Source organism: Hoplias malabaricus, chromosome 2 (genome assembly GCF_029633855.1).
Source record: "Hoplias malabaricus isolate fHopMal1 chromosome 2, fHopMal1.hap1, whole genome shotgun sequence".
Classification (NCBI taxonomy): domain Eukaryota; kingdom Metazoa; phylum Chordata; class Actinopteri; order Characiformes; family Erythrinidae; genus Hoplias; species Hoplias malabaricus.
This window is the reverse complement of record NC_089801.1, coordinates 26,079,956-26,106,236: the sequence shown is the minus strand read 5'-3', so window position 1 is coordinate 26,106,236 and position 26,281 is coordinate 26,079,956. Positions and strand designations below refer to the sequence as shown.

General features: G+C 37.8%; 1 protein-coding gene across 2 annotated transcripts; it reads left to right on the top strand.

Annotated features, from left to right (window-relative positions):
- Positions 1-1,131: 1,131 nt before the first annotated feature.
- Positions 1,132-25,767, top strand: tbcelb (tubulin folding cofactor E-like b). 2 transcript variants are annotated; one of them, XM_066660021.1, is made up of 9 exons: positions 1,132-1,259; positions 4,891-5,083; positions 5,411-5,576; positions 6,585-6,724; positions 8,987-9,168; positions 10,326-10,582; positions 13,281-13,407; positions 13,742-13,858; positions 21,753-25,767. In XM_066660021.1, exons 3-9 carry the CDS (start codon positions 5,438-5,440, stop codon positions 22,075-22,077), a joined length of 1,287 nt encoding a protein of 428 aa, XP_066516118.1. In that variant the 5' UTR covers positions 1,132-1,259; positions 4,891-5,083; positions 5,411-5,437; the 3' UTR covers positions 22,078-25,767. The 2 variants fall into 2 exon arrangements, with proteins under 2 accessions (XP_066516118.1, XP_066516119.1); XM_066660022.1 differs by lacking the exon at positions 1,132-1,259 and adding an exon at positions 1,264-1,374.
- Positions 25,768-26,281: the final 514 nt, after the last annotated feature.

Genomic DNA, 26,281 nt, shown 5'->3' with positions numbered 1-26,281 from the left:
GGTTTCAGAAAATGAATGAAAACGAAGAAAACTTTTAAAATAAATTTGAAACGATATAGTTTCTAAGACTGAATGAGTAGTCATTATATTCCCAGGGCAGGAATACACCCTGGAGTGGGCACCAGTCCTTCACAGGGCAACACAGACACACACTGTTTTGGACTGTGGGAGGGAACCAGAGCACCCAGAGGAAACCCACGCAGACACGGGGAGAACACATCAACTCCTCACAGACAGTCACCTGGAGCGGGAATCAAACCCACAACCTCCAGGCCCCTAGAGCTGTGTGAATGCGACACTACCTGCTACGCCACAGTGCCACCCCATGTAGTTTAATGAATACCTTATTTCAAGCCATAATGTACAATGAATGTAGCCTGGTGGATACCCATAATACACTAGACTGTTTGGTTAAAAACTCACATGTTCCAAATCCAGCAGAAAACAAGACATTTGACGTTAAGACTTGAGGCTAGCTTTTTGTGTAACACTGACCTGACAAACCAGAATACAAAGACACACCGTGCCAGGCTGAACTGAACTGAATTTTTATATTATGCTAGTGTGGTATAATATAGAACCAAGAAAGAATACACTGCACTGATTAGCATCTCCTCCATCTTGAATTTTCATCCATCTGCCTGTGCCCAGACAACTGAAGTCAGTGTAAAAATATTTTATTTCAAGTAATTTTGGAATTAACCTGGCTCATTAATTAATGTGTCTGTCTAAAATGGTTTGTGTGCATAACCTTTTTGGTGTAGTAAAAGCATTACGGTTTAAAGAAAAACTCTCAAACAATTAAAATTATAAACCCATCGGTCCATCAATGTTTTTCATGATTTAACCATAAAAAAATAAAACATTCGGAACTAATCCTGTGTTAATGGTTTATTTAAGCAGGATTTATTAAAGAGCGGCGAGACTCCATCTCGACTGGTGTGCGAGAAGACATCACACACAAAGAAGTTAGAATAGCCCTCAGAGGATTTTGTGTGGAGGGCAATGTGAAGTTCATCACAGCCATATTTAAAACCCACCGCACCATTTTTAAAAACCCCCTCGTTTTGATGTGGAGTTGTTTTTTTCACCACGTCACTTCCAGAGTAAAGGGGCGCTCTGATTGGCTACTGTACTCCGAACAGCAACAAAAACAACCCGAGCGACCTGCACAGCGCTCGCCAAGAACACACAGCAATATAGCTCATCCGTTTACACTTTTACTACGTATTTCACTTAGTGGCCGCGGTTCGGTGGTGGTAAGTGCAATGTGAAAAATAAATCAGCTTGTTTCCACTTGACGTTGAGTTTTAGGCGAATGCATTTTTTTCCATAAAAAGTCAACATAGGAATATTTGCATATCAGTGAAACAGGTAAATTAAACACAGCTTTGCGGAGTCTAAGCATAGTCCATTGTGTGTTTTTTTAATGCGATTTTAATAATTCTTTTGTGTTGCTGCGGTGTCTTACGCTTGTTTCCTGTCATGGTAAAAAATAAACAAAATCTCGAGCGCTTATTGGCTCGCCTCGCCGTCGCGTGTTACGAAATAAACATACTAAAATGTGATAGCTTTTAACCAAATTGTATGTAATTTACCGTTCATGACTACTTTAAACACTAAAGTCGTGCCTTTTATGTTGTATAAGTGTTGTTTTATTTTAAGTTCGCTCGGTTGTACTTCGAAGTCTTAGGTAACTAGAGGGCAAAATGACAACGACCCTCTTGGTCTGCTGTTCACGAACTCGAACCGCGTCGATATATTTATGTTGATTAAATTAGAATTAATATTATTATAGACTTTGTTGCAGGTTCTCGTTAAACGTTGCTGATTTGAAACAAACTCCAGGGCTGAAAATCAGTCCCAGAAAGAATCGATTCACAGATTACAATTATTTGAATCCAGAGTCGACTCCGAAGTTTGACGTTCAAGTTTGCCCACTCTCGCTGAGATGTTGTGCTGCCACAATCTAGACATTTCACCTGGGAAAATGATTGAAAACCCAATACCCATCATTAGGTTTATCGTTTTATTGTTTAATGTCAAACTAGAGAGCATACACAGTGTATAAATATTTGCACGCATGATGTAATGTTAACTTTATTGGTAGAGGAAATTACAAGCGTTGGTTAGCCAAGCTTATTGGGCTATATTTAATTCCAAGAATTTCTCTGCTTAATGCAATACTCTTTACCCCTTCTCCAGATGACATTTTTATTTTTATCGAGATTTTTGTGAGGCATTGATTCTTTGAGTCGACTCTTTTCGTTTCCGTCACTGGGAATCGGAAAGAGAGTCGACTCCAAAATATCCGGAATTGAACAGCCCTTATAAACGTTGTCATGACAGCAGTGCATTTGAAATTCAACAACATTCCACAGCTGTTGCCAAGACGCTCAGTTCCCCTGAACCTGGATGCTATTTCAAGTGACGTGCTAGTGCTTACATCTCACGTTTTGCTGTAAGAAAATCGAATTACAGGACAAGAATTATTAAGACTAGACGCTTCAAAACGATGTAAACCGACGCTGAATTAGAAATCTTGCGTCACGCGTTCAAAGTCTAAAGTTAGTAGTTTGAAATGTACCTATACTGCCAACTGCAGTAAAATACAAACACGTTTTCAACACAAATATACAGACGTAATGAGATGCTGGTTTCATTTGTATACTGCTGATGTAGATTGATTGATAATAAATATAAAAGACAATTTATACATAAGCAGAGTATCCTTGACAAGAGTCTATGCACATGTTACAGATTAATAACTCAATATATAAAACAATCTAACACACTACAGGACCTGCATGTGTGCCTGTCAAGAAAATAATATAGTATGCTAATTAACTGTATATAAACTGAAACTGAAATCCAACTATTCATTTAAAACATTGAACAAATAATTAGGATATCCCTAATGTCCTCCTACAAGTAACATATAAGAGCTTGATGCATCAGGTCCGAGTTCTTCAGCTCATCCTAAATATATTGGTTTGTGCTCCCTCATTCAGGTAAACACAGTTATACAGGTCCACAGTCCAATACTGAAGGTCCTTATATCTCTGTAATCAAACTTTGATGTTGACTTTGCAAGGTTGTGTGGCCGTTCTATTGGCAGTGCTTTTTCATGGAGATTAAACAAGTGCAAAGATAAATGCCTGTTCATTATAACATGGGTTACAACATGTAGTGCAAATTTGTGAGCATTAAGTAGGCGTATTTATTACTGACTGTCAGTTGCATCTTAGTGTGAATGTCAGATATGTATCTAAAATTGTCTACATTGTAACTCAAAGAGGTCTTGACATACTGAGATATTTGAAATGAAGAGATTGATTCATTCATTTATTATTTCATTAGTGTGTGACAACAAAGCTCTTCATTTCAAATATTATCATAGCATGTCAAGGGCTCTTTGAAAAGCAGGTGGTGAATGTTTAACCAAGTGATGGACATTCCCAGCCTCATAAGAATGTGTAAAATCACAAAGCCCCTTTGATGACAAACTCAGGTTATTGAGGGTCAATGCCCATGACAATTTGATGATTTTCATGCTCTAACACACCTGACTGAACAGATCAGTTAACAGGTTTTTTAAAAAATGCATAAAGTCTGTATTGGAGCTCTAAATTGAGAGTTGTTGATTTTTTTCTGTGGAAATCCATTAATGTTTTTTCATAATTCAGTATTTGAGGTGATTTTCTGAGATAGAGTGGAGCATTGTAGAAAAACTTACTGATTGCTTTACAGTGATGCTGATGGGAGTCCAGGGTTGTGATGTCTGTGACAGGTGTTTATTGAGTTTTTAATAGTAATATTGATAAAAGTACAATAGTAATGTGATAAATTTAGTTTTCATTAAACACTATTTTGCTTTACAGCACTGTGCATGTACATTTTTGCAAGATTGTAAGTTAAAAATATGTTTTAAGCTAAAGCTTATAGTGTAGTGTATTCATAACCATTTTTGTACATTTTTGTTAGCTTCAGGCGTCTGTTTCCTATCACCACTACTGTAAGAGTTACTCAGCAAGTTTCTCTAAAGTGATGCATCTCATTTGAGACCACGTCAAATATCGTGTGATTTAAATCTTCTCACAATGATTTAATTATCAAGCAAATCTGAAAAATCAGTGGAATTTCCCTTTAATGTAAAAAAAAACAGACCGAAAGTTCGTATCTGGCTTAGAAGGCAAAACTAAAAATATTACAATAGTTTTAAAATGGAGATTTTTTTTCTCACAAAAAACAGCCTGTATTTTTTCTTTTTTTAATCTTGTTTTTTTTTGTCTTTTTATCAAGAAAAATGCTTATGAATGTTGAAAGAGCACTGCATCCAATAAAATAAGCTTCTATTTACAAATTTGAATCAGATAAATGTTTTCAGTATTTAAATAAATATTTACATACATTTCAACAAGAAAACTGCAGTATAACTGACATGAATCTGTAATAAAAATTATACCAATTTAACAGGAATAACATACATCAAAATATATCCACATCGGTTTGCTTAATTTGGACAATATCTGCTTTGATATAAAATAATTCTATCGAAAATGATGCAAATATTTGATGCAAAAATTAAGTAAATTGAGTAAATTCAGATCATCCCCATTCTCAGTGTAGGTCTCTAAGTTGTTGATATTGCATCTCCAGCAGCATATGGTAGTTGGCAAAAGTGTTGTAGGATCTGATTTCAAGTCCAGTCCATTTCTTTCTGACTCTAATGTTACCCCATTGTGCAGATGTCACAATAGTGCAAGAAGAATGCCCATTCTGTCACTGTTAGTGTTTCATGTCACGTCCTCAGCCTCTCTACTTTTCTTTATCTCACTCTTTCCTCTTTTACCTTCTCCATTTTCTGCTTTGTTATTGTTTGGGAGTTAGAGGGCTTGTGTGGGGAAACCCAGCCTTAGCCCCAGCCCCAGAAGACCTTCTAACCAGATTTTAGGCTTCATCCCTGCATGGATGCCTGAGCTTCACGTCCGTTTGTATGACTGGGGCTCAAACACAGCACTGCAGTGTGTAGCCATCGGGTGGATGTCCAGAGCTGGACAACAGCAGAACATTCAGCAGTGAGGTAAATAAGTTCAGTTAGTTCCTTTCAACTCCACGAGTAATAAACGAGTAATTATCTGTCATTTTCAGATAATATAGTAATCAAGATCAGTAAAAGTATTCTCCACAATAACCATGTTGTCAGACATAGGCCTTTTATTTCACACCTGTCTTTACACTGCCTTCTGGGATCAGCACACTCTTGACCTTTGTACTCTTCCAATAAAGGACCCCCTTTTTATTAAAAGTTGGTTTCCTAAAGTGCATTCTCTATCCCATTATCAGTTAAACTACTTGGAAACTATTGTAAGCACCAAAGGTAGTTATTGCTGTTTTGTTGTTTGTTCAGTTTGCAGCGTGAGAGAGCAGTGGACAGATGGAGTCAGACGATGAAAGTGGACGTGCTCTAGTACAGGTCATCAGTGAGAAATACAGCCCAGACAACTTTCCATACTGCAGAGGGCCTGGTGCTGGCGTTGTGATCCGCACCAGTCCTCAAGGTTCACCTGTTAAAGGTGAGAGAGGCCTGTGAGAGGTTTTACATTCATGGCTATGTCAATCAGAGTGCTCATACTTAATTGGACACATGATAAGGGAGGAGATTTGTCACTGATTAAGAAATGAATGGGAGGTCTCTCTTTATAGGTCTCTCCACATTCAAGCGACAGGAGCTTGGTCTTACATGAGTAGAATAACTGCCCACTGCCATTACCAAGATGGCCATTGTGTGGAAATATCAAATAGCGTTATGCAAAATATAAGGTCACAACCCTGCGCCACACAGTGTTCAGCTTTAAAGCGAGTGAATTTTATTGTATCATAAAACTTCAGTTTGTGGGGTTCTTAGCTAAATATTTTTGTTCAATGACAAGAAGTCATTTTGGGAGAAGGTAAAGAAAAATGTAATTATTTTTTTCCCCCACTGATGCAGGGTAATATAATCAAAACACAGAAGACATTAGTGGACCAAAGTCAGTACATTTCTAACAAGAAAATCTTGTTTTTTTTAATAATATGGCATAGTGAACACGAACTAACAAATTAAAAAACAATCTGTTTTAATTTCTTATTGACTAGCTTGTAGTTAAAATTGTAATAGCAGCTATTTGAATGTAGCCTCTTCTGTTGTCCAGATGGTTACAACCTCCACTACTGTCTTTAGTTGTGCTATATAATATTTATATTATTTAGCAAAATTGTCTCAATGTGGAGAAGACTGTTTATTTTTAAATTTATTTCTTATATTACAGTGCATGATTAAAGGTTTGCAGACACATACTTGCCCAGTGATTCCTTTGATATCAAAGGTATCAGAGGTATCAATGAGAAGCTTGTCTGCAGTTCTCTAGTCTTCTATGAACAATTTACATGTATTATTAGAACATGTGATTATTTCATTGGATTTAATGGTGAAGGAAATTCTGCACTCATCTAGCTCATGCTTATTATTTTGTGATAGTGACCTCACAGTAAAGTGTGTAGCCCTATTCTTATTCTATTTTTACTCTATTCCTCTGTTTTAGATCGCCTGAACCTGCCTAGTGTGCTGGTACTCGATGGCTGTGGAATCAGTCATGCTGGAGATGAAGAGGAGTTGGCCACATTCTGCGCTCATGTAGTTGAGCTGGACCTGTCTCACAACCAGTTCACAGACTGGGGAGAGGTGAGTGCAGTGTGTGTCCTACAGTTTTATTGTACACAGGAGTTTGCATTGGTAAGAGGTCTTGGTCTGATTTGCTAACTGAAGTCATTACACATTACACTACACACTTAAAAGAGAGGGTTCTTTAATGGTTCTTTAATAAAGGCAATGGTTCTACATAGAACTGTGAGTTTGGTCTTAGAAATGTGCCAAAGATGAATATTAAAACAGTTATGCACATTCATTTTATGATCACATATGACCATGTTCAACTTTGATATATTATGAGCATTTATTTGTCTACATACGTTGTGAAGCATTTTATGACGGATCTGGAATTTTCAAGGCATTTAGAGATAGCTTTTTAAACTGTTTAATAGACAAAGTAGCAGTTTTTTATTTTGTAGTTACACTTTAGGCAATTACTGAAAAATCTATTAATTTGTAAATGTAATTAATGTTAACAGCAAGCACATTTTTGGGTGGGTTTTAATCTTAAACTTTAGTTTAAACAGTAAATGCACCACACTGCTGAAAATGATCCATAGCTCCTTTTTTTTTTTTTTTTTTTTTTACAGAGCGCTGAAAAGCTTGTCAGGGTGAAGGATAGCTGCTGTTAACATTAGCCCTCAGCTTGCTTGTGTCCCTATGTATTCTCACTATTTTTGTCTTATGTCAAAAACACTCTGGGAGATCTTACCAGCTCAAGTTGACTGTGTATATGTGTGTATGCTCATTTATTGTAGTGTTTACTGAAATGCCATGGACTAATACATGTTGCAGTGTATGACATTTTACATTGCCATTCTTTTTTCAGCAAAATAATGGCAAAAATGTTGCAACCCCCATGGAATCTTACTTTGTGAAATTCTGGTTCAGCTTTGTTGTATAATATGGCTGTATTATGTATCCTTTGTTCGCTGTTATTATGATACAAAAGTGAAAAAAAAAATTATGCACAAAAGTACTGGGACACCTACACATTACACCTACAGGAGCCTTTATGACAAATGTTATGACTTTTACGCACTTTGCATTTCAGCACACTTCGGCACACTGCTCTGTAATTTTACATGGTCTGCTACTTCCAATGCTTCCAATAAGAAGCTGGGTGATCCATCTCCTCTTTATACTGGAGGATACAGTATCCATAATTTCCAAAATAAAAGAATTTTACATTTTGATTTGTTTCGCCACTGGACATGTCTCTACTTCACCAAAGTGCATCTTACATGAGCTTGGGCCCAGCGAAAACAATGGCATTTCTGGATCCTGTTTACAGTTTCTGCTTTGTATGATAAAGTTCTAACTTGCTTTTGTGGGTGCAGCGATAAATTGTGTTCATAGACAGTGGTTTTGGGAAGTGTTTCTGAGTGCATGCAGTAATTTGCACTATAGAATAATGGCTGTTTTTAACGCAGTGCCTTGTGAAGGCCTTGTATTTGTTTTACTTCATAACTAGATCTAAATTGCATTGTCCCAATTTTTTTTGGACTGTTTTGCCTCAATGCCAGCAATGTATGTATATACAAATTGTGATCACAATCTCTTTAATGAAATACAGGTCAAAGAAATGGTTTTATTTTCATTTGCATTTTCCATAGCATTCCAGTATTGTTTATTATTGGGTTATACAAATACATTGGTAATGGATTTGACTGGCATTTCAAACATATATATAATAGGGCTGTGCCATATTGTATTGTTCTTAAAAAAAAAAAAATCTGTATCGTAATGATAGTGATATTCTTATTGTTTACGTAATGACATCATGCAGTTACACATAATATGGCATATATAATTTAGGCACAGGAAAACGTCTCTGAGGTGGAGGAATTTGCTCCAAAAAAAGGGGAGTGACAAAATATCAGGTGTACAAGAAGCCATGGTATTATGTTAGAAATGAAAGAAGCCTTTTATATTATTTAATATAATTAATATTAATATAGCAGATTTGTTGCAATAGTCTGTTCTTGAAAGTAATAAAAGTATTTTTCAGTGTTGTTTTATATCGCCAAGAATATCGTTATTGCCAAAATATCGTGATGTTATTTTAGGACCATATCACCCACCCCTAATATTTAGTGCAGGTGAATGTTCTATTTTCTGTTTCTCTTATGTTATCTGCCTTAAGTCTTTATCTGAAAAGCCACAGCAGGCAGATGTTTGATGGGGGTCCATGAGTGCTTTAATCACTGTGATATCCTTCAGAATCTTACAGTCATCCTTTTGATGTTATCTTTCCAACCATGACTAAATTGTGTTTTTTGTGTTTCTGTGCAGATCAGCAAGATCCTGTCTAACATCCCTCACCTGGACTTTCTGAATCTTAGTATGAATCCCCTGAATGGCCCCAGTCTGGAGCCTGGGGCTGCTGAAGCCTTCTCGGGACTTCGTCGCCTTGTTCTCAATAACACACACGTCTCCTGGGACATGGTGCACACACTCACGCAGGAGATCCCTGAGTAAGGATCCCAAATTAACAAATTTAAGGCCTGTTCAAATGACACATTTTCCTAGGGAAAAATTAAATATGCAAGTTTTCTTCATATTTTAGTGAACAATTTTAATTTACTAATTTTAGGATAGTTCTGAAACTTTAGCCTTTCCTCAAATCCTATATAAAATCTGTCCCAGGTGGAGGGATATAATTCAGAATATTTGCATCATAGACATCACAATCTCTGGTTCCTGTCACCAGAACTGAAAAGAAATCTGAGGATATTCTTTAGAATGCACCAGTTGAAATGTTTTCGATGGATATTGCACTTGTGTATCGTGTTAATAAGTAGAACAGCAAATGTTTTATTATTTGAATTAGATAAAAAGACAACTCTACATTTTAGTGTTGTGTCATTCATGATTTGAACGTTTCAACAGAGAATTTAAATCAAATGCAAATGAAATTCATTATATAAGTAACTACCCTGTATGTTCTAGAAGTTTAGACACCTGCTCATAAAGTATTTCTTATGCCATTAAAACTAAATATAAGGAGATTGTCTGTTGTTTGATGCATAAAAGCCTTTACGTTTTGGTTTGTGGTTTTACACATGGCTGTGAGAATTACATTTTTTTATTTTTTCCATCCACTGGGATGTTATGGAATTCAGATTCATTCTAAATTCTATCTTATGCTTGAGATTGTTATGGTGAGGTTTTCATGGTGATGTTAAGTTCATGAATGGCTTCTTCACAATGCTCCATTCTATTGTCAAAGCTTTCTAGTAATGAGTTCCTATTAAAGTGGCTGAATTGAGATGGGAGGTGCCTAAAATGTATGTAACGAATTACATAAAAATAATGATTAAGTGAAGTAAATCTGATATACAACAAAGCCACTATAATAAAATAAGGTTTAAGATCCCATTACCCCATCTGCATGCCAATATTAATTTCTTCATATGTGTACGTGTGTGTGAATATATGTGTATATTTTTACTACTTGTCCTGCATGTGGGTTTAACATTTTTTGTCTATGTATAAGAGGCCTTGTATCCTGACCCAAATAGTGTATGTCTCTCTTCTTCAGACTTATGTATTTGTGCATGTGCAAGAGTGTGAGCCCAACAGTATGTGTCTTTGTCTGTTAATTTTCACCACACGTTTATCTCTGCTGCAGGCTGGAGGAGCTTTTCCTGTGTCTGAATGAGTACGAGTGTGTGAGCTTGTCTCCGGTGGCATGCCAGTCTCTGCGCCTGCTGCACATCACCGATAATCAGCTGCAGCAGTGGGGTGAGGTTCGCAAGCTGGGCCTCATGTACCCTGGCCTGGCCTCGCTCATCTTGGCAAACAACTCCCTGGTGTCCATCCATGAGCCAAAAGACTCACTGCAGCGCCTCTTCCCCAACTTGCACAGCATCAACCTGCACAACTCAGGTTTGCCAAACCCATACAAAACTAGAAATATCTCAGTCACATTTTTGTGCCCCATACGCCAGAATACGTTTCAACCTTTAGAGACTTAAAATTCCTGTTTGCAGATTTTAAACTGTATTAAAGTACTGATCCCTGAGAAAATAATAGTATGATATATTCGTTTAGTAATCATGCTAATGAATTCATACTGAATCAGACATCTATTTTTACTTTATTTGACAGCAATACAATGAATTGCTGTTTAACCTATCCATGGCAGAGGACAAACACACTATTGATTATGGGAAGTGAGTACACACACATCCCCTGACCCCATTTTCCTGAAGGACCAGTGGATTAATGTGGCAAACTTTCAGTCCCATGCCTGCTTCCGCTTCTGGCTGCCCATAACACACAGACTGTTTCTCAAACAGATGTTGTAAGGTTGATTGTCAATACAAATTTGTCCAGAGGTGTGTGTGTGTGAGTGACTGGGTGAGTGTATGAATCCCTGAGATGACCTGGAGCCCTGCCCAGTGTGAGTTCCTTAGTGCCCTGTGATTCTGAGTAGGCTTCTGACACACAGCGACTCAGTTACAAATGAAATAATGCATTAATTTGTGGTTTGAGACACATTTGCAGAATGTACCTGCCCACTGAATATTTTGTCACCGAAATCTACTGCACATGCATGCCAGAGAGAAAGAGACAGTGAGAAAGAGCCAGAGAGAAAGATTCAGAATGACACTTTATCTGCTTCAGTAAATGGAAAGCATTTAGTGCGAGACATTTTAACGTCCGGTACCAACCAGACACCGGACAAATAAGCTCAACACCTGACCTGGCAACCCATCCAGTAAGGTGTCTAAATGTTGCTTTTTTTTTCCCAAGTAGAATTATCACCTTGTGACAAATACTTTACCACATACTACTGAAATTGTTCAATAAGTTCAAGTAGATTAGTTATGTGCATTTTCAGACTGCACTGGACAAAAGTAAATGAACAATGTGTGTCACAGGGTTAACCACTGGTCATAATGTCATGTGAGTCTCACAGCTCCAGGAACCTGGAGGTTGTGGGTTTGATTCCCACTCTAGGTGACTGTCTGTGAGGAGTTGGTGTGTTCTCCCCGTGACTGTGTGGGTTTCCTCCGGGTGCTCCGGTTTCCTCCCACAGTTCAAAAACACACATTGGTAGGTGGATTGGTGACTCAAAAGTGCTCGTAGGTGTGAGTGTGGGAGGGAATTTGTGTGTTGCCCTGTGAAGCACTGGCGCCCCCTCCAGGGTGTGTTCCCGCCTTGCGCCCAATGTTTCCAGGTAGGCTCTGGACCCACTGTGACCCTGAACTGGATAAGCGTTTACAGATAAAGAATGAATGAATAAACATATCAGGCAACTAGATTCAATTATAACTAGAAGGTTCTAGAAACTATGAGAAATTATGGACAACAGACAGAGAGAAATGCATAGAAAGATAGAGAGATAGACAGACATGCTAACCAAAAGACACAGAGACACAAGGGAAGAATGAAAGACATGAAAGAGACCTAGACAGAGAAAAGCAGGAACATAGAGACACTAGAAACTAAAGACTAGGACTGAGAAAGCTGAATTTGAAAGAGTAGAAACAAACAGATCTTGCTAAGAACATGGAGACAGAGACATGGAACCGGGAATAGATACCATACTGAAACACAAAACACCTTAGGATAATTAGGACACATGACGGGGATGTAACTTACAGCACAAGGATAATGGGATGGAAACAAAGAAACACATGGAGAACATGGACAAGAGAACAAGACCAATTCAAAGGGGAACAGAAGTGAAGGGACACCAGTTCTAACACATAGACATTTTGAACCGTACCTTTCACAAGCAAGTGTATTTAAAATTATTTTTGGAGGTGGAGTAAAAAACATGAATATCATAGATTTAATATTATTTCACCCCTGTACACAAGTACACAAGTGATATAAATAAAAATCAGTGGAAGAAAAATGAGCTAGAAACATGAACAGTATAATAAGGCTTGTTTTTATTGCAAGTTGTTTCTGTAGTAAATCGGTTTATTTTAGTATGTTCCTAATGTGATACTCTGAACTGAATTTTGTATTGATCTGAACATACTTTTACATCTAACGTTGTATATAGATATTCTTACTAATTAGTGTAGTGGCCCTCAATTCCACACATTTTAAATATTCCTCTGATTTCACAGCACCTGATGCAACTAATGAAATAAATAACAACTCCTTCTGAAGTTGAAGTGGGTGTGATGGAATGAGGAGAATACTACTACATGCAGAGCCGAGACCAACAGTGGTTGAAATAGGTTTTGAAATTTCCACTTTAATCTTGGCTGCACACTGAAGATGTATTGATTGTTGGTCTGTCTCTGGATCTGATCAAAGTTGTAGGTCCAATAAAATGTGCAGATCCAATAAAATATGAATTGTCTCCTACATCAGAGTGGGACCTCTAAACTATGAGCAAGGGTTCTAATTAAACAAGTGCTAGATCTCTTCCTTAATGTCATAAAGTTCTAAACACAGATTGCACACCCAAACGCTGAGGTCATACTGTATACTGCAGTACCTGTTCATCCACTTCTTTGTTTGTGGCATGATATACATAATAAACCATTACTGTTGCCGTATTTATGATATGGAAAAAAGACAACAAATGACAATTGCGTTTGTCCTTTATGGGTTGAAGGCCTGAACTGCTGGGAGGACATTGAGAAGCTAAACTTTTTCCCAAAACTTCGAGAAGTTCGTGTGATGGGTATTCCCTTACTTCAACCCTACACTGACCAGGAGAGACGCTATCTTATGGTGGCCCAGTGAGTACAAACACTCTCGCACACACATACAATATTGCATAAATCATTACAATGTATTCATATTAACTGATGCATTCTCAACAGATAGATGGATAAAAAAGCATGGTCTTATAGGTTAATTTTCCTTATTTGTTAGTAACAGATAACTAGCATAATTAACTAGTTAGCTCCTCCTGGAGATGGAATATACCTTTAGGCAACACAACTGGTCTTTAAAACCACGGTTCTAACTTTAAAGGTACAATAACAATGTTTGTACATTTAGTAACAATAACAGTATCTTTTTTTTCTGAAAGAGTATAATGGAAAGATCTTTATGATTTTGTGTCTGCAGTTTGCCTTCTGTTACTGTTCTGAATGGGAGTGTGGTGACTGATGGGGAGAGAGAAGATGCAGAACGCTTCTACATCCGTTTCCACCTGGACTGCCCAGAGGATGAGTTACCACAAAGGTACATCACTAAAAGCATGCACACACAAACTACTTTGCCCCTTAAATGCTCACAATTCTTACCATTTGGATGCGTGTTGTTGGCATGAACTGGGTCTCAGTCTCTTTTAGAAATCACTGCTGACACTTACTGTGATTTTAATGGTATAGAATTGCAGCATATGACTGTAAAATACTTCACTGATATTAGTGCTTCTGTCCACAATTACAGTATATTTTTGTTTTGGTAATACTTTATTTTAAAGATACAGTCTCCATGTTTTGTAAATGTATTCTGTTAAATGCAACTTAGCTTTAAGTTGAATGTAAATCGCCTTGGAAGTTAATGCTAATCTTATTTCTAAGCCTAGCGTTTTTTCTCTAGATTGATAACAATGAATGCATCCATGAATAATATAGTAGGGAATATCAAGATAAAATTTAGTTGTGATTTCTAAGAAAAAGTGTTTGAGCTTAGTTGTAGATACAGAGCTATGAGTAGTCAGACACTGGAGTGATGCCATAGAAGAACTACTTTTAGCTCTCTGTAGTATTAAATGTTGTTTAGGGAACTAAATGAATACTTTTTAAAAAATAAATTGTGGATGTGATGAACCTTTGATCGACCAAAGTAGCTTTTTTTGACACCTGCTTATCCACTATGGAAAAAAGCTAAGCCTACTATATATATATATTTTTAAAAAATCACTTTTCACAGCCCCTAGTGCACTTGTGTGTGTGTGTGTGTGTGTGTGTGTGTGTGAATGTGTTCACTGCCAAAGAGGGCTTAAATGCAGAAGACACATTTCGTTTACATTGTACAATGACAAATAATTGCACATTATTAATTGTAATTGTATTAGCCACTGATCTGAGTATCTCCAATCTATGAAAACAGTTTCATGTCGGACCACAAAGACAAGCATACACAGAGTAAAACAGCCTCAACGAGAGCAGAGAAATAAGAGAACTGAGAAAATGCAAAAAATGAGAGATTCTGTTCCTCACTTGTCGCTGCTGCTTGCTCAGGGCTGTGGTGAGCCATTCAGAAAATGTCTGTTTAGACAGGTGGAGAATGGTGTTTAGACAGGTGGAGAATGGTGTTTAATACTTCATACATTCAGACCCCCAGGGAACTGTGTTAAAGTTCTGTAAGAATAGGGGTATATAATTTGTCACCTTTTATGGTTATTAATAATAGAGGTGATTATTCCTTCTCTGCAACACTAGGTGTTGAAACATTACTTGGACTTGATAATATTGAGCCACGAGGGGATTAATGAGGTCAGATTGTGTTGTTGGATTTTTAGTTCTGGGCCACAAATGCCAACTCATTTCTCGGTACTGGATTGAGCTCCATCACTCCATAACACAGTTCCACCACTCCATAGTTCAAATGCTGAATGAGCTTTATACCCCTTGGGCTCATGTTGAGCAATGACCATTGGTACAAATTTTTTTTTATCATTAATTTTAAGGGTAATATGTTTTGGACATATAGCACAGCTCAATAAAATGCAAAGGCATAGATTTTTTTTTTCAAATATCCAAGCCAAAAGTGAAATTAAAAATGTCACCTTCACCCTGTGGGCAGATCAGTCACTATCAGTTGTCCAGATCTCTTCAGATGGGAAAACTTTAAAAGCTATTGTTCAACATGGCTCTCTGTGTGCACTGATCCATTTAGAACAGTCTAGAGATCAGTAACACACAGTGTGAGCACGCATACAGAGAGCACAGACTGTGTCCTTTCTTTTGTCTTATTTTGAAATTGATCTGAATTAAATATTGGTTATGGTCACTGTCCAGCACATTCTGCTGATTTAGTTTTTTCATTATCACCTGACTCATGCTGTCCATCGTGATCTTCAAGCTATCTGAGCGATGTCTTCCACTTGTCCCCTGATGATTCCTCCCTCTCTCTTAGTCATGACTCTCTCTATTTCCTTCTCCCTGCCTCTTTGTTGAGTGAGGGTATTTTCCGGTGACCGGAGGAAGAGGGATCACCCCTGTCCTTTAGCCCACCGTGTTGCATTTTAACATGGGAGAGTATGAGGGAGGACATTTTTCTGACTAGAAAAGCCTAACCTTTTGGAGACAATGTGGCTAGTCTCTGGCTCCTCAAAGACGCCTTTGTGCTGAAATACTCCAGCCAGGAAACCGATATACGAGGTGGTAGCTTGATTTTTTCCCCCCCTTCTTCTTCTTTATATCCCCCTCTCCACTACTTTCTTCTCTTGTATTTTCTTTATTCTTAAGTGGACTGAGGTGGCAGGTGGATTGTTTTTATTACAGCAAGATGGGATGATAAATGTCTTTAACTCAATTTATGAATTGATAAAATTATGTTAAGCAGTGAAGACAGTGCAATGTCTGTCTGCAGAGGAGATTTTAATGTTGAAATATGTATGGATTTCCCCCCACAGTGTTTAGAACAAAGCAAAGTCTCCATTGTACCAGGTGGTTCAGTGCTATTACTCCAATGTTCATCATTCATATTACCTGATGCATCATAAAATATGGTATGCAGTTAAAGTTGGAGCACTGAGCAACATAAAAGCAAAAAGAAAATTTGACCCTAAATAAAAATCCATTATTTATATTATACCTGTATAAAATTAAATGTAAACTTAAAATTATTTATTTTAAACCCTGTATATCCCTAAATTGAATGGAAAACTATACAAAAGCCTGGTGAAGTTGTGTAATTCTATAATATATATAAGGTAAATTAGCAACAGGTCAGTGATATGGCTTGGTTTAGAAAGAGTATCTCCGACAAGCTGAGACTTTCAGAAATAAACATGAGAAGGGGTTCACCATTCTGTGAAAGACTGCATTGGCAAATAGTGAAACAATTCAAGAGTCACGTTTCTCAGAGTAAAAGCAGAGAACCTAGGGGTTTCATCTTTGACGGTACATAATATCATTAAAGGGTTCAGAAAGATTCCGCATCATCTATGCTAAAGAGGAGAAGGACCATCCAGGTTGTTATAAGCGCACAGCTTAAAAGCCAGCATCAGTGGTGGTGTGGAGATACATTAGTGCACATGGCATGGGTGACTTGCATATCTGCGAAGGCACTGTTAATCCTGAAAAAAAGTAGAGGAGATGCAACACAGTGGTAAACATACCCCTGTGCCAAAGGATTTGAAATAGGTTGCTAGCATAAAATTCAATATGGCCATACATTTGAAAAAATATATATATAACTTTTCAGTTTCAACATTTGAAACATTGTCTTTGTAATATTTTAAATAAAAAGTAAGGTTTAAATGGATTGCACATTATTGCATTGGTTTTATTTACATTTTACGCAGTGCCCATTCATCGCAGTGTCCATTCAACTCCCACTGCCCCCCCACTCTCTCTCTCTCTCTCTCTCTCTCTCTCTCGTCCCCATTCCTCCGCATTAGGATGTTTCCCAAGAGAGAGTGTTTGAGTTCAGTAGGGGGGCGTGGGAGGGCAGGTGCTGAGTGGGTAGCACTGGTGTAGGGTAAACACTAGAGGTGAGTTAAGGTTGCCCCTTTTCTGACCCAGACAGCTTGCCCTCCCCACTGGGCTTTGGGCTGAAGCAGATTTGTGTCCTTCTCATGAGAGAGTGATGTGGAAATGGTTGTAGTTGACCTTTAACCTTTGTAGTATTGGTGTCATCATTTTCTTTATTATTTAGTCACATGTAGCTAATTGTTTAATATATAATTAATAATAGAGTTACATAAACAGCCATCACTATTTACACATTTTTTTCTTAAGTGAAGAAATAAAATCAAATATAATAACAAAACAAATTAATAGATTGAAATTAAAAAAATATTTTCTTTGTTTTGATTTTGATTTCAAATGAAGAATCTGGAAAATACAAAGACACTCTCTGCTTGGTTCAGTGAGCTACACGTACAAAAATGATCACTTTGGTTATCAGCAACAGTTTATGTGACCTATGTGAATAACTGGGTGATATGTTAAAAAATACATTGAAATGTTTCTATCCTTGTGTCCTTATATCTATCTTTTTGTCAAACATCTCACTGCTCATACATATATTTCAAAAATGGGTCCACAACCCATTTTAGGCCAGTTTCCTAAAATACTTGTAATGCAAAAATGCCATTTTCTCACTCAACACTTTTATAGAATTAGCCAAGGAAGAAAAATTGGTACAGAATTGAAATCAAACCCCAGGGCTTCCATATTGGAAGCTATCCATTATAATGTTGAACCACTTTAGTTTTGTTGGTGCAGTGCTATAGGTGGTTGCTCATTTCAACTCTGGAAGGGTTTGTTGATGAGCTCATTATTAGGAACCTGTGTAAGGAAAGTAAGGACAACTGTAAAATGTGTAAAGCAGAAAATATTCCAGGATCAAAGTTTGGACCCAATGATGGAAACCATGGGAATGAAATGTACAGCTTGACTAAAGTTCTTCAGCCTTCATTTGAGACCATGTTTACTGAACTCTGTAGGAGTAGCTTTCATGTACTAAATTTTACTTTGAAGGAATCGGAGAGAACTTTAAAGGTTTTGTAACCCCAAGCTCTGCCATGGTTGCTTAGGCGAGGGCACAGTAGCCATGGTACTGTTATCTCCATGAAGGTGAGGGGATATAGGGAGTGGGGCACACGAGTAATCCTAACCCTGTACTGCTTGGTTGCTTGCCTTCGTAACGCAGATCAGGCTTTTGGACTATAGCTTTCTCCAGCAGAGCATAAAAAGAATTCAGTGTAGGTACTGTCTGAAGAAAAATAAGAAGAGAAGCAAGTTAGAAAAAAAGGAATGGAGGAGTGAAAGAAGCAAGGTTGAGGTGATTTAATATTTCACCAGATGCCCATTTTACTGCAGCCTGGTGAGAAAGAGAAAGACATTGCCCAGGGAGTTTGAGGGAGACACTTCATGATATAACTTGTTTATATCTAGTAAATAATTGATTATTTGGAGTAATGGACAGGGACTTGATAGAAAAGAAGAAGATTGAAGAAGCGCCCCAAATTTTCACAACCATTTGAGACCCCAAAATCACAGCTGAGGACAAATATAGTAAATCCAATTCTGAGAGGAGTACAGACAGAAGCCATTTTCACATAAGAACTGTGGACAATGTTTCTGGGGTTGCCCTTTCATGCATGTAGCATACAGCCAGAGATATTCCATATCAGATGCATTCTCAAAACAGGTAATGATCTGCATGGTTAGGCATGGGGTGGCACCAGTCTAGTGCATGCAAGAGGCTTGTCATATATTCCCTCTGAATTACTCTACTGACACATGGACCTACTCGTATTTTACCTGGCCTTTGTACTAGGGGGCTGGCAGGACATTTGCATTCACACTTAGAGCTCCTCTGGGTAATTTTCCAGAAGATTTGTGGGTTACCATTCATGTGTGACAGGGTCTAGAGAGATGAAAGACGAAGGAGTTAGTGCGAGAAGAAAGTAATCAGGAGCATAGAGTGAGAAAAAACAGGACTATCTGTCACTGTGTAACTGTGCCCTTGTTTTTGCCAGTGGCAAGAAAGATAATTATGGACAATAATAAAAGATGAGAACGATTTGTGCTGGCTTAAGGGATGAGATTATGAAAGACGAGGACATAAATAGTTAGAGTGCCCAATTAAAGACATTTAGTTGTACCTCAAGAAAATATATAGATTTTAAAAAACTATATTACAATTGGGTACAAGTAGATTGCGAGATCAATTTTACAATGTCCACTGACTAAAGGACCTGGACATGTTGTGGTGCACAAAAGTAGTGCAGACTCGATACTTAAATAATATTAATAGAGAAAACTTAGTCCATTTTGGTATTACTGTATTTGAGTTATTCCTGTAAACCTTCATCCTGCAGCTTTCAACAGCCTTCAACGAAGCCCTTCATACAGAAAAAAAATGTTTTTTAGTTCTGTCTAAAATGTCTAAGCTAAAAATGAAGCACTTGCACAACCTAAGAATGAAGCAGTTAATGAGGTGAATGAGAGACATTTCAAATGTTAGCACATAGTATGTACATATTGTCACTGTCCAAGGAAAAACCATGTTTATCCATTTGATATCCATTAAATACATTAGCTGGCCTTCACATTGTGTGACAATTTCTTGATCTATGAACCAATAGAAAAGCACTAAATGACTTGGAAAAAAATCTTTTTACGTTGACTTCTCATATTAAGTTGTTATTTTGAAGATGTTTTGGGTTTTCTTTGTACAGTAATGTTATACAGTTTTCTGCAACCTAGCAAGCATAAAGATTAAAGATGGGGGTGTACAGCTCTCATCTCTGAAGACCATTGTCTGGCATAGGTTGGTGATTTGCTTGCTTAAACGCATCTGCTCTTAGTTACCAAGTTTTGAGCAAGGAGTTCCCCAATCAATGGATACGTTCAGGATTTGTAGTTCTGAATATAACTAAGATATGGATATCCTTATATTTGCAAAAATTTAGATCATGTACGGGTGGTGCTGATTCTCCCATGAGAAGTGATCTAGCTAAAAAGCAACCAGATCTTTGTGTCATCGTTCTGACTCAGTAAAGGAGACGAGTCATTGTATCCTTTCTCTTTCTGGCTCTTTCTCTGTCTGTAAGCTCAATTGGTTACCGTATTACAGTGCTTACTGTACACTCACTGTATATCTCCTGGTATGAACCCGTTGTACTTTCCACTAGTCATTGTCCAGTCTCATCTCTGGGGCTGATCAGAGAACAGTGTGTGGGAGGAATTCAGGGCAGCCGTGTTATCAACGCCAATGCGATTTCCCTGCATTTAAGAGAGCTTAGTCCTTACTAAATAAGACCTTTGAGCAAGACTTGCTTTTTTTCCCCCCCGTCAGACAGAGTGGCACTTGTATGGACGGGGCAGTATTCCCATGGCGAAGGCTCAGAGCCGCAGGCACCTACCCATGCTGGGCTTCCACTTTGTGGGGACACTTTTCTCAGAAGATGGGGAAGGCAAATTAATTTGATTGGCTCACCCTGTACTGGAGCAAACCCCCAACCCACAGCATGGGGCTTTATGAAATAATTTCTCTCATTTCAGTCTTATTCCCCACAATCACTCACTAAATAGGGGGTAGGGGGTAGGCTTTCCCTTAGCAATGTGACTCATGCTTCACAAACACATGCAAAGAATACATAAAATCTCTTATCCTATCCAGACCTGTAGACACATAAACGTTATGTGTGCATTACAAAATCCTCACCGGGCTGATTTTTCTAGGCTGAAAGGTGGAATTCATGTTGGGCCAATTGGAGACTGAATTAAGACTTTGCCCCTAAAATTACAATGAAATGTATATGTCGTACTTAAAAATAAATAAATGCACTTTAGACAAACAACATAAAAATATAATATAAAAGTATAATATAATGTTTATTGTTAGTAATACATAGTTCGTGTTAAGATTTGCAGACGTGGTGGAAAAGAAAACCATGAGGTCTTGCACATTTGACATGATACTGAGCCCTATGAATAGCACATACTGGATGGCACATAGTGTCCGTTCAAATGTGTGAGAGCAGAGGCCACACATTCAGAGTTTTAGACTAGGTTATTATTGGCACTCAGTCAGCTAATGATAGGGGAGAGGGAGGGACAACTTTCTCTCTTCCACACACACACACACACAGAGAGAGAGAGAGAGAGAGAGAGAGAGAGAGATACTCTTTTGGATTCCTGGCCACAGATAACAATGACATTAATAGGGATTGAGCTTGCTATCTTCCAATGATAGTGCAAACACTTAAAGAGTTTGGGCATTGAGTCATTGAGTCATTATATATAGCCTGTACGATCAGTGAAGCTGATCAAATGGACAGTGAATGTAGATACAAGGTGGGTGTTCTTAATCCAGTAACCATTCCTTGTGTGTGTGTATATATATATATCTTGATCAGATTTCATTGTCCTTTTACTTCTCCCAGGTTCCACACTCTGGTTGCTCGATATGGGCGTCTGGAACCACTGGCAGATGTGGACCTGCGTCCACTGAGCTCTGCCCAGGTGGAGCTACGTTTTGGGGACCACAGCGACCAGCTGGAGCTTCGGCTGGATCAGACAGTGGCTGAATTAAAGAAGCAGCTCAGACCTGTGGTGCAGCTAGCAGCCAACAAGATGCGTGTTTACTACATTGATCGGCAGCTAGGCTACGCCCTAGCCCCTCAGGAGCTCAAGTATGGAGGCCGTGCCCTTCATTCCTACAGCATTCGGGATGGAGATGAGATCCTTGTGGTACCCAAGTCTCAGTGATTCAGGAGATACTATAATGTGGATGCTACTTGTGAAAAGGGAGCAGTTAATCTGGCTCTGACCTTCTAGGCAGAGGCAAGAGGGATAAAGTCTCCCAATAAATCTGGTGTAAATCATGAGTTCTGAAATAGTGCATAACTCAATGGACCGGTAAATTGTTAGGAATTGGGGAGAGAGATTGTTCTGCTTTTTAAAAAAATGCTGAACATCTATCTTGATGCTTTACATCAGACCTGGATTGGAGCTCAACCTTTCCTCAATTCTTCCGCCACCATCTCTTGTGAAGAGAAGGGATTTTTAGACACTGGTGATTTTTTTAAAAGTTGTTTTTATTGTTTGGTGTTTGCTCAAATTATAATAATGTGCATGTGTGGGTGTGTGAGACTGTTCCTCAGGAATAACAAATGATCTATGTATTGTTTTTGATCAGCAATAAGCACATTTTGCCAATCCAAGTCAAGTAAAATTAATTTGTATAGCGCTTTTTTACAATGGGATAGTGTCCAAAAGCAGCATTCATAAGTCCAAAATAAAAGCAGAAACAAATGAATGACCCCATGTGAGCAAGCCAAAGTTGACAGTGACAAGGAAATACTCCCTCAAAGCTGGAGGAAGAAACCTTGAGGGAAACCCAAACTCACAAAGGGGACCCATCCTTCTCTGGTTAAACAAGTATAAATCACCAAAATAAAGCACCAGAGTACCCTAAAGTCTAGCAGCTAGCATAAACCTGCCAACCTTCCTTACCTCCAGTCATGTACAATACGGTACTGTTAGACAAAAGGCCAGTGGGGAAGGTGAGATTGCCTTGCTTTTTCCTACAGTATATCCTTGTATGATGAATGAATGGAGTAGTTAGCTCAGTGCTGGGGGAAATGGGGAAGTGCACACAGTAGATCCTAGCTGACAATAGTAACACAGCAGGGAGGCTTGGATTACAATACTGTTGCCCAACACATTAAAAGCCCACTGGGCTATTAAATTAGCATATTTTTGCTTAGCTTCTATTTTAAAGAGAGAATTCCACACATTTTTCATAATGTCTCATAAATAATTTAGCATATAAACATATTAATTTAGAGTGGTCAAACAGCCACGTCACTCTCTTTTTATTTTATTTATTTATTTATTTATGTATTGTTTTTACATTATTATTATTTTTGCCCACCACCACCCCACACTCATCAGGAGACTATTAGAGCTTTATTTTTATTCCTAAATTTATACTGAATTGTTCATGAGGGAGGAACAAGTAACGTGTGCCAACAAACAATGTGAATATGAACAAACAGAAAAAAAAGTAATAATAATAAAGTGCAAAAACTATATATACAAATTTAATATTTTAAAAATCATACACAGTTTTGATCCCTTTGTCTTGGTGTTTTTCACCACTACAGACTTTTTAAAAGGGATTGTTTAACATGTATAGTTACTGTGAGGTTTGTGTTTAAGTAAATGATTCTGCACAAACAGAGTAGTGTAGAATTTATAATCGCTTATTGTTCACTGAACATTGTTTATGTTGAGTTCATAAATGTTTGTTTCCTGTTGCGGTGTGGCAGTTCTTATGCATACTTCATACGTCATGAGATTCTTGGTTCCTATCACCTACTGTGTGACTCCGTGGCTCTGTGTCTGTAATTCTGACACAGTATGCTTCTTTAGTTTCATGGAGCTTTTCTATGAGGCTTTTTTGTTATTATTTATCACACCACTCGGAAAGACTTTGTTCTTGTCTTTTTTTAATGAAGATATTATGAACAATTTATGGAATTCTTATTAAAAACCTTTGATGGATTTCAGTGGGGTGAAATTCTGCTTCACATCAAGAAGAATCTCAAGTTGCCAATGAGCCCATTACACTCTCTACCATTTATGCAGATATGTTTAAAGCAGTTCTTGTAAATGTTGGTCCACTAGATCTTTTCTGTGTGTAATGGTCCATTAAGAAGTCCATGTGCACAACAAACGCTTTTGTCTTGCCTTGTAGGTGTTTGGATCAAAAAATAAAAGGATCATTGTGAATGTAACTGCTTTTAATTGCTGCGCCATTGGTTGGCAGCCATACTTAAGACGCTTTTACAGGTCAATATGTTTTATCATTTATTTAGAACTGATTTAATCAGAATATTCAATATATTTAGGTTGCAGGCTTAATGAGTGAGTGCTTTTATGTCTGAGTAATATGGTAAAAAGAGCAGAGTTTACATTTTCATGTTATTAAGTGCTTATGGGTTTGGTATAGTTTTATGTGTATAATAGATTTAATAATGATATAAATGATAAATAATAATATTACTTATTATTATAACAAAAAGAGTAACAAAGATTGTGTCTAGGATCTTAAGCATTTTCAATAATCCTCTCAGCTGATTATTGTTGTGTTGTTCAGCCTTCAAAGGAACATATTGCAACTTTTATACTCCAATATCATTCAGATGATCTTCAAAGAGTTCAAAGAGACATTTCAGCTAAGACATGCTCAGATAATACAGGTCTTGTTTTGTCTTTGTTTTTCGGGAACTTCCATCATGTAGGGGCTTGTGAGACATTTGACCTTGATTTCAATAACAATTACCCATAAGACAGACTCGCTGTTGTATTCCCTACTGAGGCAGCGAAGCTTCGCTGATACTGATGATTCAGCTACCTGTGGAGTCTTTTTCTAACACAGTCACTGCATGCCCATCAATACATTTTAGGTTTTGGTTTACCAGGTCTTGACCCCTCTACTCCTCTGTCATTTCCCAGCAAAGTGGCTCTAATCCTGGTTTAGGTGATATGGGCTACAGCTCCTCTCTGGTTACAGACAACCCTATGCAACCCTACACTAGACAAGAGTGTTAACAGAGAGCTCAAGACCCATTAAGAGTATATTTTATCCCTATTGATGAGACAAGATCATGGAGTTTGCTATACGCTTTGTCTCAGTGTAGATATATTTGTCACACAGATGAGCCATTATTGTCCTATTACTGTCTGAAATGCTGTCTCTGTTTAACAGCTACCATTGCTCTATAGCAACAAATTGGCCAACCACTGTTGTCATGTCAACATCCCATTCATGTTCAGTCGCTTCCATTAGAGTTCCTTCAGAAATCATTTTTGCTCTAATCCTTTGATTATGCCATTTACTGATTCACCTTTGTCACTTTGCTTGGTATCTGATGAGATTGTTCTTATTTCAGCGTCATGTTACTCTGGGAATCTTGCTAATACTTATTGATGGTTCTTAAATCAACATGTCATCACAGCTGCATGTATCCTCTCCAATTCTTTTTAATCAGTATTGTCTATTCGCTTTCTCTACAGCTTTCCGAACTGAGTCACCTTGCTTTTGCCTCTGTACTACTTTTACAGTGGTTCGTTGTTTGTGTTTCGCTCTAGATATGGTGTTGATACTAAGTCTTTTCAGAACAACTCCCAGAGGGCTTTCCTCCCAAGCTCCGAAACCAAAGTGTTGATTAGCTGGTGAAAAGGCAGCAAGCGCTACTGTGCTCCCTGTCACTGATGAGTCCAGGCTGTGTTTCTGAGTGAAAAGACACCGGGGCTGTCACAACAGTGATAAAATTGCCATGAATAAGTTGATATTCATTTTTTTCTGTTATGTGTGGTCAGTATAGTTAAATGAGTGCTGTTGTAAACTTTCTTGATTTCCTGTTCAAGAGATGCTTAAAAAATAAAATGCTGTTCATCTTCATATCATCATCCCTGCTCCTTCATGTTCTTACATACATGTGTGTGTGTGTGTGTGTGTGTATTGTTTTCCCAGCATTTGTTAGCTTTCCGGTTTGCTTACATGCTGGAAAAAGGTCCAGTGTTAAAATGCAGCTGTGGCTCGGTAAATGGACCATTTCACTTTAAAAGGTGCACCAAGTCTGCAAACTGCATGAGAGTAAACACATACTGAAAGTGGTACAAAACTAAACAGCTTGAGTGACAAATGAGCTTCTGTGATATTTCAAACAGTGAACAAAATCTTACAGGCACTCTGGCCATAACTTGATACTTGGCTTCCTTAGTCATTTTTCCATACATCCAGTCATTTCTCTATACATTCCACCTAATCCCAAAAGGCCATTTGCATATTAAAATATATAAATTTAAGTCTATGCCTGGCAGACTGAGATTTAGTTCAGTTCCTGGGCTTTAGCAACATTCAAAATTTTAATCAAAACTGTCTTTTTATAAAATTCTGAGG

Excerpts from the sequence above, each read along its gene's own strand:
- tbcelb (XM_066660021.1), top strand. The coding sequence starts at position 5,438 with ATGGAGTCAGACGATGAAAGTGGACGTGCTCTAGTACAGGTCATCAGT. Across the intron at positions 6,725-8,986 it reads AGTTCACAGACTGGGGAGAG|ATCAGCAAGATCCTGTCTAA; the intron begins GTGAGTGCAGTG and ends GTTTCTGTGCAG. Across the intron at positions 10,583-13,280 it reads CATCAACCTGCACAACTCAG|GCCTGAACTGCTGGGAGGAC; the intron begins GTTTGCCAAACC and ends TATGGGTTGAAG.